General features: G+C 49.5%; 1 protein-coding gene across 5 annotated transcripts; it reads right to left on the reverse strand.

Annotated features, from left to right (window-relative positions):
• Positions 1-6,747: 6,747 nt before the first annotated feature.
• On the reverse strand, positions 6,748-17,453 carry LOC136661146 (type II inositol 1,4,5-trisphosphate 5-phosphatase-like). Of its 5 annotated transcripts, XR_010794919.1 has the most exons (8): positions 17,026-17,072; positions 15,867-15,924; positions 15,183-15,262; positions 14,025-14,122; positions 12,401-12,430; positions 11,612-11,725; positions 8,784-9,070; positions 7,801-7,866 (listed from the first exon to the last, which is right to left on the reverse strand). XR_010794919.1 is itself a non-coding variant. In XM_066638167.1 (7 exons), exons 2-7 carry the CDS (start codon positions 15,921-15,923, stop codon positions 7,820-7,822), a joined length of 426 nt encoding a protein of 141 aa, XP_066494264.1. In that variant the 5' UTR covers position 15,924; positions 17,370-17,453; the 3' UTR covers positions 6,748-7,819. The 5 variants fall into 5 exon arrangements, 4 of the variants coding, with proteins under 4 accessions (XP_066494264.1, XP_066494265.1, XP_066494263.1 ...); XM_066638167.1 differs by lacking the exons at positions 8,784-9,070; positions 17,026-17,072 and adding an exon at positions 17,370-17,453 and having other exon boundaries at positions 6,748-7,866; XM_066638168.1 differs by lacking the exon at positions 8,784-9,070 and having other exon boundaries at positions 6,748-7,866; positions 17,043-17,079.
• Between the last annotated feature and the right edge of the window lie 677 nt (positions 17,454-18,130).

Below are 18,130 nucleotides of genomic sequence, written 5' to 3' on the forward strand. Positions count from 1 at the left end.
TGGGGGTATTAGGACCATGCAAAGTGGTATGGTGGGGGGCAAATACTGAGAAATGATGACGAAGCTTGTAGCTTGGACTTTTCCTACCCTGCCTGTGATCCTCTCTTCCCCAGCAAAACAGCATACACATCCAAACCTCAGCAAAACTCTGAATGCAACATTTTGAAGTCTGAACGTGTCAGATTTCAATTCTAAAATTTGAACATGGAAGGATTTCTTTTTAAAATAAGACCTTACCCACAGCAATTTTTCTCCAGGAATAGAAGCAAAATTTGATACCTTACAGAAAGCTCAGGACAAGGTGCTATAGGTCATGTTTCTCAGCAAACTGGCAAGAGAAAACAGCCCTTTCTACATTCCAGTGCAGTGGTTCTCAAACTTTTTAGCACCGGGACCCACCTTTTAGAATGACAATCTGTCCAAGACCCACTAGAAGTGATGTCATTAACCTGGAAGTGATGTCATGGCCGAAAGTGACATCATCAAGCTGGAAGTGCAGTCATTGTTACACCGGAGCCAGCTGCTTTCTTAAGAATGCAACAATAAGTTATTCTCAGCTATTTTCCAATAGCAAAGTGACTCAGAACGAAAAATAAAGCCTATTTACAACCTCGACACAAGCAAAATAACCACATAGCCCTCCACCCTTCCAGCATCCTATGTTGGGAACATGTGGTTATAAAATATGGGATATTTTCAATGGCAGCTGCACTAGATGTTATGTGACCCACCTGAAATTGGATCCCAACCCACAGTTTGAGAAACACTGCTCCGGTCAGTTATGACATTCTCCACCTCCCATAAACACAGGCCAGAAATGGGCAGACTGCACCAGCAGATGCTGGCATCTCAGAATAACACAGAAGCTGCCTACTGGCAGTTGTCCCATGTGAGGAAACAGCACATGAGCAAGTTCTGAGACCAGCTACATACCCTCCTCCACCACCACCAAGAACAAACAACCTTGAAATGGCAACTTGAGTCAGAGATCCAGCAAGTGACCCCTTCGACTTCTCCACCCCTCCAAGTCAAGTATCAGCCTAAAGAGGTTGGTGTTTCTCCTACTGCAGAGAACGCAAGTAAAATATTTCATAATAAGACAGAGAAGACTCAGCAGATGTCCAGATGCCCAGACATTTGATGGGGGACATGAAAGAGGGTTGGTGTTTTCGCTGCCTGGTTCTGGCCCCTTTAAAACATGATCCTGGCATCTGGAATATTTTCTAGCTTGTCTGCCCTAGTCGGAACAAATACAACTCACAAATAAAAGAGGCACCTGAAAGACCCACACACAGACCCACAACCATGCATGGTGGCATTTGTGTACACTTCAATCCAGTGCAAAATATTTTTTGCCAAACCAGATTGCACTTCCCCTCCCAACCCAGAATCCCAGGGCAGCCTTGCAGAGTACTGGGCCACAAAGACATACAAGCATCTCTGCTCTGGGATGCCAGCTGCTATTGCCAGCAGGGAGCCAGGGATGAAGCCCCTCTGATAGGGTAGACCTGCTGGCAAGCGTCTGCACCCTCACCTTGTGTCTGAAGCAAAATGTATTCGCTACCACCGTGCATGCCACTGAACTTGCAGGTACAGGCTTTTCCTGAGCAACTCTGGTCAGCCAGAAACAACAGCAGCTGCGAATTTCCAGCCAGGCAATGCCTGGGAGCCAGCTGAGAACTTCCAGGTTGTCCTTTGCTCAGCACACCCCAGCAACAAAGAGCAAAGGGTACAGCAACCTGCTCCTGGAAGGCTCAGACAGAGTCTGTGGTGGATGCTTGTTCTTAGGCAGCAGAGTGGCCAAGGGTCACATGGACCAACCAGATGCTGTCATAATCTCCTTCATCGGAAGGCTGGACCCCCTCTTCTCCAGCATCCTGGGAGGGAGGCAACCCCAAAATGAGAGGTGCTGCTGGGACTCAGGCTTGAGGCCCCTGCACACAGAAGTGGTGGCCATTGACAACCACAACAGGGTCACCTTCCCCAGCCAGCACCTGCAGAAGAGGCCCCAGAACTGATGGAACCAGTTGTGGGTCACCAATCCCATCAGCACCTGCCTAACCCTGCCCTAGGCAGTGGTCTCAACCCAGGACCTACTGTGATCAAGATCTGTGACCACCCACTCCATCAACCCTCAATGCAGAGATCTCAAGAGTCAATGCAGAGGCACCAAAAAGGCTGGAGGCCACTACCCAGGAGGGCTTCATCCAAAGGAGTCTCCATCCCTTTCCCTTCCTCTCCAGGAAGCATCCCTATAAGGAAGCTTGAACTTCCTCACTCCTGTTGGAGTCTTGCCTCGTCTACCCTCACGACAACCCCACAAGGCAGGCCAGGTGTTGCCCTCCCCTCCCTCTGTCCCTCCTGGGGGGTGGGGCTTGAAGGCGGCAGCAGCTCTCCACCGGACAAGTCCATCCAGGACGTACCACAGCTCAGGTGGGGTCTAGCTGGCCTTCACTGCGGGGAGGGGGCGCCTGGAGGCAGCTGAAGCTGGGGGGGGGAACTCAGCCAAGTCGCCCAGTTGCTTCTTTCCTACCTGCGCGGAGCCGGTGAGCCGCGCGCATCGCCCGAGCGCTCTCTCTGCAGCGGCCAGCCGGCATCCAGCCCCGTCCGGGCCGCGCCCCTCGTTCGGGGACCCCGATCCCCGAGGGCTCTGCCGGCCCGAGGTCCTGCTTTCCCCACCTGCGGCGATACGCGGAATTACAGAGCTCCTTCCACGCCTACGCGGGCCAGAGATCCTTCCCCTCCCGCTGCATCTCGGCATGCACGTCTCCAAACCAGGCGGGGCAGCCACCGCTCAGGCAGGCACATTTTCCCAAGAGTAAGCCCCGCTGAAGACAACGGCACTTGCATCCGAGTAGACAAGCACCACACCGTCGCTGCTGCGCTGCGCTGCGCTGCCGCTATTCTCTAGCAGCCCAAGTCGATCCTAGGCAGGTCTACTCAGAAGTAAGTCCCATTGCGCTCAGTTGGGTCTACTCCCAGGAAAGCGTGCAGAGGATTGTAGCCAAAAAGTCAGAGGATCCAGGAGAGTAAGGCTGCGATCCTATACACACTTTCCGGGGAGTAAGCCCACTGAACACAATGAGACTTACAGCTGAGTAGATATGCGTAGGATTGGGCTTTAAGTGTAGCTATTTAAGCATGGGGAAAACATGGATGGACGATGATGTGCGCTCTCTCGCTCTCTCTCGTATCTAAGCCTCTCCCCCCTCTTAGGAACAGTAGATTGCAAGTTCCTTGGGGGGGTGGGGGGCTTTGCCCCCCTGAGCCAACAGTTTGCCCCCCCCCCGCATTTTTTCCAGACTTGTCATGCAAATATGATTGAATGGCCTCCAATTTAGCTTCTGTTCGTTGAGAGCTCTCCTCCAATTGGCTCCTCCAGTTGGCTGCTGTTGCTCAGTAACTCACCTTAGGGGCAACCATAGCAAGCTGCTGATAGTCACAGGACACCAGAGAGGCAGGCAGGAAAAAGCCTGGAGGGAACCTGTTCAGTGCCTTCTATTTCCCTCCTGTGAGCTGAGTGGCTGTGCAAGCACTTTGCAGGACCCTGAAGGCTGCTGCTGGCTCTGTTGTCATTTGGGGGTGAGCAGGCAGAAGATTTTGGATGCACCATTTTGGCTGTTTGGGCCAGGAAGGGCCTTTGGGGGGGGGTGGAGCGGAAACCATGGGTCTGGCCTCTGAGATTTTAGATCCATTTCTGCTGTTTGGGCCTGTCCTCTTTCTGTCTAGTATGGCTTCAGTTGGGGGTAATTTGATGCCCTTTTTGCAACTTATTTCGTGCACAGGAGGAAAGAAGGCTTGGTGCTTCTGCTTGGAAGTTATGACCTCTGGTCACCCTGCCCCCATCCAGAGCACATGGAGAGCGGGACTGGTCAAGAGAAGCTACAAGGAAGGTCCAGGGAGATTTCTACTTGTACTGGCAGAGGGGGTGGGGAGGGTGCCATTCTACTGTGGAACATGCTAATTACTACTGTGGTATTGCCGTGGGGGACAGAGAGAAATATTTCTGTTTGGCAAAATCATGGTGGGGTTTTTGCCTTTCAGACATATTTTTAAAATTAACGGCTGCTGTTTGGGGCTGGGGAGACCCTTTTTCTGGTGGAGAAAGCATGGAAAGCTAAAGAGAACCAAGAACTTAAGTGTGGAAAGGTTCTAAGCAGGGGCAAATCCAGGGGAGGCCATGGGTGCATACCCCCACTCCAACTGTCCTGCCAGCAGGGAAGGGCATCCACCGGGATGGAGAGCAAAATCGGGTGTCAGAGAAACACCCACTGGGTGGGTGCCAAGGAGGTTGGTTGGAATGGGAGCCCAGGTCTACCCACCCAACAAACAGCCAACTTGAACTGCTTTGTGTTGGTATTGTTTCCACTCAGTCTTTGTAAGTTCCCCCTTCTAGGAAGCCAGCAATTGACCCCACTGGATAACTGACATCCTGATCCCCATTCAAATGTATACATACTCCAAGCACCCAGCCTTGTGTTAGCAACCAAGCTACCATCCAACTCAGTCTGTCTCCCAACCCCTTATAAGAGAGGGCTTCCTCTCACATGCTCTCTCTCTTTCCAAGGCCCAACACATCTGTGTTGTGTCAGAGGGTCCTCTCCACAGGACTCCTCCACCCCCCTCCAACTGCTCTAAAGGACAGGTAACTATCTTGTGTCTGGAACTCTTTCCCTTCTTCTCCCCCCTTTTTTCTCCCCTTCTCTCCCCATCTTTAGTTAGCAGGTTGGCAGAGCAGGGACCCCAAAAATCCTTCCCTACAACCCTTCCTTTTTCTGATTTCCTCAGATGCACCAAATACTCTTCACACGCAACCACCATGAAAGTTAGGTACATTGGATTCAAGCATTAGGACCAAGAAATATCATTTCTCCATGTGCATTATTTTTACCTTTGTTCTTTTGTAATAAACCATAATCTTTTGTTGAAAGTTATCTTTCTCTCAGTCTCCTCTTTAAGCAAAAGGGAATTTCTCTGCATTAGCCATCTTGTTATCCAGTCTACAATCCTAATGTTCCAATAAGGGCAGTGTAATAATTCCCCTAAACAAAACAGCCCTTTTGGTAACATCCAGGTATACCCAGCAGGTGGACCTGGGTTCCAAGTCCAGATGGGAGCCCAGGTTACCCACCCAGCAAATAGCCACAGAGGCTATAAGCTCTATCCACCTGGTTGACCTGGGCTCTGAAAGTAGTGCTCAAGGCCCCCTTCCCCATACAGACACTGGATCCACCCCTGATTCTAAAGAGATTCAACTCTCAGAAAGATAGGAGAATTCAGCTCTACTAGGTAGATTCAATAATTCAAATCTTCTGTACTTTGCTTTTTAAAAGTAATGAGTATTGTAAAAAACTAATGTTCCAATGGCATTACTGTATTTGACTTGCATATCTTTCCTCTTGCTTTTATGTAAATAAATTTTATTTTAGTATGTTTCAATGTATCAGCAATGTGTTATCAGCTAATGAAAGGCTTTCAATACAAGCAAGTACTACCTTATCACAGTGATATGTTTTACTTTTGCAGGGATGCAAACCTATCTTTTGTGCTGGTGTGTAAAATGAAAGGATATATTGCATGTTATTTCTATGTAGACAAATACATTTTACACTGCATACAGAGATGCATTGATTCTATGCAAATTATTGTTACATTGCTTTACTGGTAATGAATGTGTGTTTCAATAACCCCCCAAAAATATTTTCTCTTCATGAAATTTGGGGTCTTTGATGTTTCTCTGCACTTATCCCTTCATTTTGCACACCAATATAGATACCCAACATAATTGCCCCCCCGAAAAATAGTCCCCCCCCCATCTCTAGAATCCTGGCTACGGGCCTGACCTCCCCCCTTTTCTTGCTTGTGTTACTCTTGTGGATCAACAGCAACGTGCTTCTCTCTCTCTCTCTCTCTCTCTCTCTCTCTCTCTCTCTCTCTCACACACACACACACACACACAAAACAGTGAGCAAAAAAGTGCAGTCAGACACCCCATCTGGCAGTGCCCAATGAATGAACGAATGAAACAGGCTTTGGGGGCTCAGCACCCACCATAACTGGAAATGAATGTGGCACCACCCACCATTTCCCAGCAGCTCAGGATGGGTAGTCCCCCAGTAAAAACATCCATACATTGTTGCTGCTGAAAGCATGATGCTGTTGATGAGGATCCCTAGGGTAGCACAAGCAAGAAAAAATGGGAAGGTCCCTGCCCCAAGGAACTTACAATTGGTAGCCTAAGAAGGGGGAGGGAGAGATAAAAGAATGAATGTGACTCACAACAATGTTATACATGTACTCAAATTACAAGCCACCAGTCTACACTGGTTTAACTAGTTTGGCCTACAGTGGTCTAAACAAGTCTGGCACAAAGCGGGAGAAGCAAAGTAGAGCTTAAAAAACTTCAGTGAGATGCAGAACCTCAGAGAAAACTCTGTCAGCCAGTACCTTAGCCACTCCTTCAACAGCACAGGGTGGCACGGGCAGGTCATGGAAGGAGCCCTGCATGGCAACAGGGGGTCCAACCTGTGATACTGGCATACCATACCCACAACCTGCGATCCAACAGTGCCTCTCACACTGTAGGCAGTGCATTGGCACAGACAGCTAGGAACCCAGCACTCGGGGTTTGAATCTGATTATGCCACTCACCCAGACACACACTGCCAAGAATATATATTTTGACCACACAAAACCAAGGAAAGAAAGAGAGCCACTTGGGAAGGGGCAGGCATACAGAAAACACACACACAAAGGGTTCAAGTCCCTGTGGAAGAGCCCACATGCTAGAAATAATCTTTTTTCTGGGGAGAAACTGGGACAAGCCATAAGGGAGTCCCAGCTGCACACAGATAAACAGCAAAGCTCATACGTAGTTCGTCACACAGAGATCCAGGCAAGGCAAACCAAATTTAGGCCCAGGCACCAGAAGTGTTAATATCAAGGCCAAAGTCATGTTTGTCCAGAAACGCCTATGGCAGAGACAAAAAGGGACACAAAGGCAGATCTGGAATCTACACTGATCAGCCTCTAAAGGGTCTCTCTTAACCACTCAGCCACAACAGCAGACATGCAAAGAGCACTACATGGGGCATTTAGCATCCTGCAGCATCAGCCAGCTATATACACCAGGAACCCAGAACCTGTCGATACAATGCTAGCACAGTGGGAGAGTACAAAGCTGATACGGGGAAGCTACAGATTTAACCCTGAGAAGTGCTCTCTCACTAAAATGGCCCAGAGGCACAAATAGATGCACACTGGCTTGGAGACAACTGCACATGAATCAGTTAGTGGGTGCACTCCATGGCCCAATCGCCTTTCTGGCATGTGACATGAGTTCCCTTCTATATCAGCCCACCCATCTAGCCACACACTCGGAGACCACAAGGGGAAGCTACAACATCCCTGGTAGTAGTGACCAGTGTGATTCCAGCTGTTCCTCTGTGGCGTGGTCGGCATACTTGTCCTAGGGCTGCTGTGGCTTTGCAAACTCTATGATAGACAGTGATACAACAGGTACAGCCAGGCCTCACTTTGTTATCTGTCAGTTTACTCTCAAAGGCACCAAAAGCCCTGATGGAACAAGATGGCTGGCAAGCCCACATGTGTGTTTCAGATGCTGCTGCACCCCTGATGCTGTTCAATAGAGGCTTTGGCTTGATTACACTTGCAATTTTCTTGGCAGGTAAGAATCTCTTCCTCTCACCCCAGTTTTTTTCTTCAGCGGAGCTCAATAATGGTAGGGAAGGGGGTTCTCTCTGGAGAGAGATCTGCACTGAGCCCATTCTCTTGCTCCAAGGGGAAGGGGGCAGGATCTTCAGGGTTCACAAGGTGCATGTTCACTGGTGCAATGGAGGCAGTCAGCTGGGGAGAGAGAGTGGGAGGAATGACACTGGCTACATTTGGGGTTAATGAGTAGGAGATGCCAGCAGTGATGCACATGAACACTGTGTGTGGTTAGATGGGCTGATGCAAAGGAACTTGTGTTACAAGCAAGTCAAATTGTTGGCCCACATCACACACTTTCTGATTGGCTCATGCGCAACAGTCTCCCAGCCAGGACTGTCTGTGGTTCCTTCAGGCCCATTGCGGTGAGAGCTCACATCTTAGGTTTGAGATTGTGACCATTCCTGTATGCCAGTGGCTTCCAAACATTTTTTATCTGGCAGCTCCCTTAACCTACTGGGCCATTGGCTGCAGCTCTCTATTAGGGCTACAATCCTATACACATTGTACAGGGCAGTGTGTTTTTTTGTGAGGGTTCCGTGGATCCCCGACTGGTTTCCATGGCTCCCTGGGAAGCCACAGCTCACAGTTTAGGAACCACTGCTGTATGCAACCACACTTTTCCCCATAGCATTCCGTACGCAGATTCCATGTTGATGTACATGGCTAGACAGGAGGAGGGATTACTGCAGGATGCTATGAGGTGTCCTTTTCCTGTGACTTGCTGGGGTTGAATGGTTAGAGAGTTGCCCCTTAGACTAGACAGTGTGTGAGACTAAGACCTGCCTGGTCTTTCTACTTCGTTTCTGGCCAGTCATGCCAAAGGTGAGTTTATTCTTGGCTATAGCCATCATCTAAGCTAGGCTTGAACCTGGCTTTTCTGGGTCTCAGTAGAGTGAGTTACCAACATTCTTATTTAGTCAAGTGCAGTTGGGGCTCCCCTTGTGGCCTGTCCAAGGTCCTCCCCTGGCAAAAAGTCTCTTTCCAACAGATGGGTTTCCTCACAGGGACTTGGGCCCTTGCCCTGGGGAGGCCTGTGCATTTATTCTGCTTACCTGCCTTTCCCAAGGTAGTTCTCTTCCTCCCCTTGATATTCTTAGCAGTATGCATGTGGCATAAGGGAATTTGAACTTGGCGTACTGGGATTCCAGGCTGAGCTATGTTTCTGCCACTTGGGTGCCTGTGTCATAGTAGCTCCTGCAGTAGAAGACACTGCAGCAGCCTTTTGCTAGGTGGGTTGTGGTTGTGGTATGTTGAAGTCATGGGGCCTCTCCACTGCCATGCTCCTTTCACGTCCTGTTCACTTGATGGCACTGTCAGCTTGCCACACCATGAAGGGTACCTAGGACAGGCAAGAAGTGCTGGAATAGTGGCTGACAGCTTTACACTTCTTTGGGGTTTTTAAAGCTCTTTTTCCTTCTTCCCCATTATGCTGGATTATTATAGGATACACAAGGTACAGTTAACACAGTGTAGATAGGCTGATGGATCAATTGAAGCAGTGTTCTTCAACCTATGAGTCATGACCCCAATGGGTCATGAAGCATCATTTGCAGGGTTGCAGCAACCTTTCAAAGCCTAGGATCCAATCCAATAATGGTACTGTCTTATCAAAACTAAGTTCCTGATATACTCCTAAAGAGCCTTTTCTTGCTGTCTTCCCCCACAGCTCCTAAAGCCAGCCCTGCTCAGATTGCTACCTCACAGGGTTGTTGTGAAGACACAAGAGGTAGGGGGAAAGGGGGTGGGTGGCAACCAGGTTGGGGGTGGGCAGATCAGGTTCCAGGAGAGGGGACAAAACTGGCAGTGGGTTCCCATTATTTATTTACTGGGGTCGTAGCATGAAAACGGTTGTAGACCACTGACTTGGAGTAAAGGATTGTCTTGCAAAGCTTCATTTTGACTGGGAAGGGGAACTAAGCCAAAGTGGGCAGGGTAGCACCTTGAAGGTGTTCCAGCAGGAAATTCCAGCTTCAAGGGTGAGCACAGGAAACAGGTGGGCTGAGTTGCTCAAGACAGGAAGAGAACACAGGAGAGCCTGAATGACAAAGGCCAATTGTTTCATGCTAAGGCTTTGATGCCTTGGGAAATGCACAGGTTGGGCCTCACAATATAAAAATGTGGGTTTGGATTAGTTTTTTGTGTTATTAGTATTTTTAGTTCCCAGAGTATTTATCCATCCTTCAGAATGCTTTTACCACCTAGCCATACATAATTTGCCTATTATAATTTACTGAACGCTCTGAATGTACCTGGCACTTTACAAGCTAAGCAACAACAATAAAACCCTTGGAGTGCTAGCAGCTAGACAAGATGGTGGATAGTGGAGGTGGCAGAGTTGCAAGAGAATGGAGAATAATCTCTACAGATTGATGAGAAGTTGCAAGAGGACCCATCTCCTTAGAGCACAATCTATTAAGAAGGAAGTCCCATTTGTCTTCAGTGGGGCTTACTCTCAAGAAAGTGTGCATAGGATTGCAGCTTTACAGGATCAAGACATTCTGAGTATGGGAAAGGGAAGAGAAGCATCTCACAAAGGAACGGCTTACTCTCTCAGAACTACTGGTCTCCTCCACATTCCAGAATGACCCAGTGGCTGACATTGCTTTAGCACCATAATGGGACATGTCCTCAAGCCTTGGGAGCCAGTCAAGATATAGAGGTGACACAGGTACGGATTCAGCAGTAACAAGACAAAGCTCTGTTCGGCTCCTGGTAGCAGCAAGACTTAGAGCCCAGTCCTATCCAATTTTCCAGCGTTGATGCAGCCATGCCAATGGGCATGTACTGCATCCTGCAGTGGGTGGGCAGTCATAGAGGCCTCCTCAAGATACATGGTTGGCAACCTTCAGTCTTGAAAGACTATGGCACCCGGTATTCCCAGGCGGTCTCCCATCCAAGTACTAACCAGGCCTGACCCTGCTTAGCTTCTGAGATCAGCCAAGATCGGGTATGTGAACATATATTCCTTATGTTGGGGCTGCACTGCAACTACATAGGTGCAGGGAAATTTGACAGGATTTGGCCCTTAGAAGCACTATACAGCTTGTGAGAAGCAACAAGCACACAGCCAAGGACCTCTCTTTCCATATGCTAGACACCAGCATATCCTTATAGTTGGTTCTTCAACCTTGGGGTTCTTCAACCACTGGTTCTTCAACCTTGGGGTTGGGACCTCAATGCAGCCACAAAGCCTCAGTTACGCAGTTGGAACAACATGAGAATGAAATAGGTTGAAGTCCCACTGGACTCAAGTACCATCAGGTAAAGGGGGAGTCATCTGGTGTACCCTTTCAGGTACCAGGAGATTGTGTCCCAGTCCTGCTCACATTCATAGCAATTGTGCTTAAATAGCTTTCAGTAGAGTCAGGCTTCATGTTGACTTTTTCTGCTCTTTCTAATATTTGGTTACAATGAACAGTGCTGGGAGGGCATAACGAGGGTGGGGAGAGGGTTGCGCTGGGGATGTGGGTCGGCGGATAGGGTCCTGGGAGGGAGGCTGGATCAGTGATGGGTTCCCCAGTCTCATATTTTATTTATTTGTATATGCGAGTCGGGGCACAAGAAATGTTAAAGACCACTGTTATAGTTAATGGCTTTCCTTTTCCAGCCAGGATGCTGAAATCTGGGAGCTGGATGTCAGAGTGTGGTTAGCTAGTCTGGTCAGCTAATCTAGGACTCAGCCTTACAAAATATTAATAATAAGAAAAGTCTAGAGTGCCCAGTCCTCTTCACTACCAAGTCAGTAACCAAGGCTAGCTCCTATCCACTGGGACTTCCATATCAGGTTGCACCACTTCCAGGCAGGCTGGTGCCCCAGATCCACTCATGTAAAAATTAAGCATGGGTTGATGCCCACCACCAGCATTGACCCACATCATACCTGGGCTGCAACAATTCTGGACCTCTTGCAAAAATGTTCGCGTCTGTGAGCCAAACGGCAGCTGCACTAGCAAGCTGGCATCTCTGCAGGTTATGCGGACTGTTACATCAGAGCCTGCAAACAGAGAATACAAGAGTGGAGGAGAGCAGCATGAACGCTGTGGCTTGATCTTGGGAGAGGTTCACCTATGACAGTGGCTTATTTACCTCACACCAGCACTGCCCAAAAGAACCGCCAGAACAGAGGGGATGAATGATAGGATAGCACTTGAGCAGCTTGCAGACAGGGCTGCTGTGCATACTTTGTGCATACAAAATAGCACCACAGAAGAGTGGCATTTATGAGAATCCTGATTTTAATTTTTTCAAAAAGCAAAATTCTAGTCCTCATTGCTGCAGAGATGAGCTTGAAAACATGGCAGTCAGTGACAAGCAGCCTCTGAACTGAACCAGGCTGAGATGGGCTTCCAGGCTTTGCTGACATCAGAGTTTTTTTTTCCTGTCCCTCCCCATGGCTAATGGAAGAAGAAAAATATTATGCTTTTATTTATTATTTAAAAGGTTTCAACCTCACCTCTCAATGCAATGCACCCACTGGCCTGCATTATTTTTGAGAACCAGCAACTTGGCTTTCTTAGGTACAAAATTTGAATTATACAGTGCAGTGTCATGCTCACAGTCCCACCTGACAGGATGTGGGGTGAAGGAGTCTTAGAAGGGGAAATGTAGAACTGCTTTTCTTTTTAGAATCATCATTTGCCAGACCTATAGCAGCAGATGAGATACTTACCTATAACATGCAGATCACACTCTTGGGGGACTGTCAACAGAGAAGGAGAAGTGCAGTTAGCTGGCCAGGTCATGAACTGCTATAAAAACATAACTAGTAATGATGCATTGGCTTAGGGCAGGAGAAAGCCCTGCATCATTACCCAAAAAGATAGCTGCAAGATTAGCAGGGGATGACATTGGCACTGTTGGGCAGAGAGAACATCTGTCTCCTGGCTCTCTTGGGGCACAATCCTATACTTCTGAAACACCAATCTGAGCAGCATAGGATATGGTGTATGCCCATGGATGCCATTGCAATGAAAGCAATACCAGCATGACAACAGTCCCAACATCACACCGATGTGTGTGCCACAGATGCCAACTTCCCTCCAACTCTTCAAATTCCCAAATGGGGTGGATGTGTGGGAGGGACCTGTAGGCAAGATGAGGAGGGGTGGATGTGTGCTAGACCCCCTCCAGTTGATTTTCTTGGCCCAAAAGTCAGCAGAACACTATGCTGATGTCAGAGCTGGTGTAGGAATTTTAAAAGTCATAGGAAACAAAAGAGAAGGAAAGAACATCGCAAAAACGTCTCACCACCCCCTTGGCCCTATCTACGCTTACTTTCCTATGATGGAGCATAGCATACAGACTACCTTTGGTAGCTAATGACAGAACACCAACTCCAGTTCTAAAGCCTCTGCCAGGGAGTCCAGAATTCAGTGAGGGGGTGCACAGCAAGGAATTATATTTCTCTGGTCTCAAGTTGTCCACACTTAGAGTACATGCACACTCAAGGGGACTGTGATAATGGGAACTATGGAGAAAGGGCACTTTTGTGCAAATAACTTGTTGATCCTTGGCAAGATTATGGCAAGATACTTTGGGCTCAAAACTATTCAACTTTCCAACACTAATGCCCAGCCAATGGGACATTTGTGGCATCCTGCATTGGAGGGGCAGTCACAGAGGACTCTTCAAAGTATGGGGATGTTTGTTCCCTTAAACTCGGGGTGCATTGCAGGTGCATCAGCGCTGGAAAGTTGGGTAGCACTGAGCCCTTTGTCAATTCTCATCTTCTAAGAATTTTTATTGCAGGGACTCTGTCTTCTGTGCAGGTCAGCCATTAGGGCACAATGCCCCCCCCCCCCCCAGTTAGCAGCTGTGTACTCATTCCTGAGTGCAGCTGGGGGAAGGCTTCAACCTAGTGGTGGCTGTTTAGTGCAACTGTTCCCACCCTCTGCTTGGTTTTCCCTGCCAGTGCTTCTTTGGCCATTGGCAGGGGCTTGGTAACCATTAGCTCCTTGCACATCAGAAGAATGTTGATTGGTGGAAGGGTTTCCACACAGCCACGGGGGGGGGGGGCTGTTCCAGTTGCCTGGGCTTTGTTTTCCCCTTTCCCTTTGTGCTGGACAGGTTTAGGTTATAATGGACATCATGCCAACATAGTAATGATGCTGGCACAACTCTGGCATAGGACTGAAGGTTGATTCTGGATTCAACTGCTGGCATAGGTTCATGGTTGATTCTGGATCCCCTCTTCATGTGGAATCCAGATCATTTTGATGATCCAAAACAACAGGCAAAAAATATGTAGAAGACTCCCTTCCCATCAAAAACCATAAGGGGGTAACAGGCTCTACCTTCTTCTATTGCAAATTCATCCTGAATGAGCAGGATTCTTTCTAGGCAGACATCCTCTGCAGTGATGGCCATTCGCCGGTGTGTGTACAGACAAATCCTGTAAGCACAGAGCAGGGAGAAGAGACAGCCAAGCAACCTCCACCATCAGCAACCATCGTTCCCACAGACAGCAACAGTCAGGTTAATGCCTAGAGTTCACACCTCAGCACCCTGTCTACTGCTCCTCAGCACCATGCATGCTGCCACCATCATGCAGCAAAGATGAGCAGAGGGGAATTGCATGCAGCAGGAAGTCAGACCACCACCATCGGGAGTGGGGTACCTCCTGACACTCATTTACTAGATCTACAACACACTATCACCTTGCAGCAGCACTGCTCAGTTATATTTTTGTAAAGCAGCCACCAGAAATAAAAGCAGAAACAACCTCAGCTCTCACGGCCAGCCTGATTGGAATGCTGATCCAGAGGCATGAATGCCTCTCGAGGATGGCTGTCCTTCTGAATCCGCACCCGCACCCATGGTTCTGAGCCAGGTCTGGGATACTGCTGGCATTGTGCTCTTTGGCATAGGATCATGCCATTGGTCATGTTTTATCCTGGACTTACCTGGGAGTAAGACTCACTGACTACAATACAATTTACTTCTGAGAAGTCGTGCCTTGGATTGCACTCCAAGACACATGGAAGCATCACATTTTATTATTGAGCTTTGAAAGCCGCCTTGGGCATTTGCTTTGGCATGGGAAAGGCGGGATATAAACTTTCATAACCAACATCAGCATCCTGAGAGCCCAGATGGTGTAGCGATTCTGGAGTTGGATTTAGACCTGGAAAATCCAGGTTCAAATTCCTGCTCAGCCACAAAACTTCCTGGGTGAACTTGAGTCAAGCTTGAGTCAAGCTGGGTGACCATCTCTTAGTCAAACCTACATCACAGGGTTGTTGTGAGGACAAAAGGAGGGAAGGAACCATATTCTGCACACCACCCTGAGCTTCTTGGAGAAATAGTATAAATAAATTAATACATAAATAAATGATTGCAACAGTGGCACTGGGAAGTAACCTCATTATGACGTAAAGAGGGCCACGTCCCATGGTTCTGGTTTTCTTCATGTTACCAAAACAAGGTAGGGCCCTCTAGCAAGAGCTACTTACATAAACTTGCCATGGCTCTCAACCAGGCCCAGCAATCGACTCTCCACGCCTTCTTCACCAGCTAGGATGCCCTGCACAGCCTGTTGCCAACAGTCAAGGAAGGGCTAGTAAAGCTGATAATCTGCAAATGCTTCCTAGAATCAGAGCTGGCCCCCTCCCTGACTCCACCTGCAAACTCCTACTGACATCATCAGGGCCAGTCCTAGGAGCTGCAGGACCCAATTGAAAACATTTTTCTTTTGCAAGGCCCCAGGTTCACAGTGAAGGTCTGCAGAATCTTAGAGATATAAATAATACTTTATATCTCTATGGCAGAATGGAAAGCAATCAAAATGTGTACTTAAAAAGTGCATGTGAGTTGATGGACCCAATGGATTGAAGAACATTTTAATATAAAATTGCATACAAGATTAGAGTAGATTACCCTGGTGTGGGGGGCCCTTAGGCATGGGGTCCCACTGGAAGCAGTTAATCCAACTAGCTTAAGCCTGCCCTGTACAAGCACTCAACCCTCCTCAAGTGCATCCAGCCAGGCACTCAACCCTTCTCCAACCCACTGGACAACCAGGCTGTCTTGAATTGCACCCATAACACAGACAGGCAAGTGTCAACCGCCCAGCTTCAGCTCAGCCTCTTGGAGTTAAGCAGGCTGGAGCTTTTGGTCACCCCCTTTCTGAAGGATATGGCAACGCAGGTTTCTCCAGCAGACAGTGTCTCCTGGATGACAACAGACTGGTCCATCCTGGGGAAGAATGAAAGGGGGAAAAATGCAGCTGGAGTTGACAATTCCAAAGCACACACCCCCTCCACCCATCAAACCATTCACAGCTTGCTGGGGAGGGGGGCGAAGTGTACTGAGTCTCAGTTCTCTTAATGACAGGCAGAACAGGAAGTGGTAGAAAGGACAGTGCCGCTTTTGACTGCAGGAAGCAGAATTTCATTTTGATGACTTAAAACTATTTTAAAGAAAAAAAAATCCTTTTGCAAATAAAAAATGAGCACAGCAGGGAGGAAGTGGCTGGCTCAGCCCTTGGCTGGCTGGGCTGTTCTCTGTTTACAGACAAGGAGTTGTTAGTATGGGTTAACAACACCTCAAAACTTGGGATTCTTTCCTCCATCCCAAAATGGTGGAGTCCTCTCTGTAGGCTCACGCCACTGCAGGTGCTCACTTATTGGGGGGGGGGGCCTGCAGGTGCTGATTTACCGGGGGGGGGGATAATGAGTAGGGCTGCTGCCAGAGGCATACCTAGAAGCCCCAGTGCCTGGGGTAGTGATGTCACATAATGTTGTGATATCACTTGCAAGTTCTCCCTGGAGGAGGAACCACTGGTGGCTTTGTACCCTCCTTCCTTTTCCTGTGGAGGCTCGCCTTTGGATGTCAGTAGCTCCCCTTTGGGGGGCCTCCACAGGAGAACAAAAGGGGGTGCAAAGCTGCCAGTGCCTCCTTCTCCTCCAGGGAGAACCCAGAAGTGACTGCCTTACAGATTGCGACCCCCAGAGTAGTGTCTGGGGCAGGTGCCCCTCAGGCACCATCCTAAACATAAGAACCTACGAGAGCCCTGCTGGATCAGGCCAAGGCCTCATCTAGCCCAGCTTCCTGTGGGCCTCGGGGACACCACATCACCACATCCTGTGGCAAGGAGTTCCACAGATTAATTACATAGGGACATAGAAAGAGTCCAGCTGGATCAGGCCAAAGTCCCAACTAGTCCAGCCTCCTGTATCTGACAGTGGCCCACCAGATGCCTTCTGGAGTACACAAGATGACAAGAGACCTGCACCCTGATGCCACTCCCTTGCGTTCTGAGGCACCCTACTTCTAAAACCAGGAGGCTGCACATACCCATCATGGCTCATCACCTGTGATGACCTTTTCCTCCATCAAGCTCTTGGATCCCCTTTGAAAGGCATCCAGGCCAGACGCCACCCCCACATGTTGTGGCAAGGAGTTCCACCACTATCCAGTGGCAAGGAGTTCCACACCCTAGTGACCACCCTCGTTGCGCTTGCTGGCTGCTGCGCGGCTTGCGCTGTCCGCTGGCTGGGCAAGCCAAGAGCGAGAAGGGGCGAGCGGGAGGGTCAGCAGCAGGCCCGGGACGGACCCGCTGGCCAGTCCGGAGAGTCCCGGGGAGGGGGGCGCAGAGCGAGGGAGCCCACCGCAGCAGGAGCGCCGCGCAGCAAACCTACCCGAGGCGGGCGAGGGATGCTCCGGCCCTGCCCGGGTGCCGGGAGGACGCGCAGCTGGAGAGGGCGGCTCCCTCCCAGGCAGGAAGCGCAGCGGCCCCTGCCGGGCTGGCACAGGCTCCGGAGAGCCTGGCCCGACCCTTCTGCTCGCCCCATGCCAGGAAAGGCGGAGAGAGCTGGGCTGGCTGCCCTCCTCCTCCTCTCCGGCTGCGCCCAAGCCCGGCTCGCCCCTCCTGCTGCGGGGAGGCTGCCCGCGCTCCCACCGTGGCAGCTTCCTCCCCCTCCAGCCCCTTCTCTGTGCAGCCAGAAAGTCTCCTCGGGTCCCCCCCCCCCCATGCTGATGCTCAGCGGGGCCCTTTCTCACTGAGCTTGTGGAACTCCTTGCCATGTGGGGATGACACCCGGCCTAGATACCCTGCAAAGGGGATCGGACAGATTTCTGGAGGAAAAGTGCATCACAACTGACAAACCAGGATGGGTACCGTGCAACCTCCTGGTTTAGAAGTAGCTTACCTCAGAATGCCAGATGCAAGGGAGGGCGCCAGGATGCAGGTCTCTTGTGGTCTGGTGTGCTCCCCCAGAGGCATCTGGTGGACCACAGAGCAATACAGGAAGCTGGACTAGGTGGGCCTCTGGCCTGATCCAGCAGGGCTCTTACAGTCTTAGAAGATATGGATATACACATGCATGCTCTCTCTCTCTCTCTCTCTCTCTCTCTCTCTCTCTCACATGAACCAATTCCCAAAAAGTTATCTTTGCATTCA

Source organism: Tiliqua scincoides, chromosome 10, assembly GCF_035046505.1.
Source record: "Tiliqua scincoides isolate rTilSci1 chromosome 10, rTilSci1.hap2, whole genome shotgun sequence".
In the NCBI taxonomy this organism is placed as follows: Eukaryota; Metazoa; Chordata; class Lepidosauria; order Squamata; family Scincidae; genus Tiliqua; species Tiliqua scincoides.

Coding starts and splice junctions, on each gene's coding strand:
- LOC136661146 (XM_066638166.1), bottom strand. Junction 12,431..14,024: donor TGAATTTGCAATAGAAGAAG/GTAGAGCCTGTT, acceptor CTCTGTTGACAG/TCCCCCAAGAGTGTGATCTG. Junction 11,726..12,400: donor GTGTGATCTGCATGTTATAG/GTAAGTATCTCA, acceptor CTCTGTTTGCAG/GCTCTGATGTAACAGTCCGC.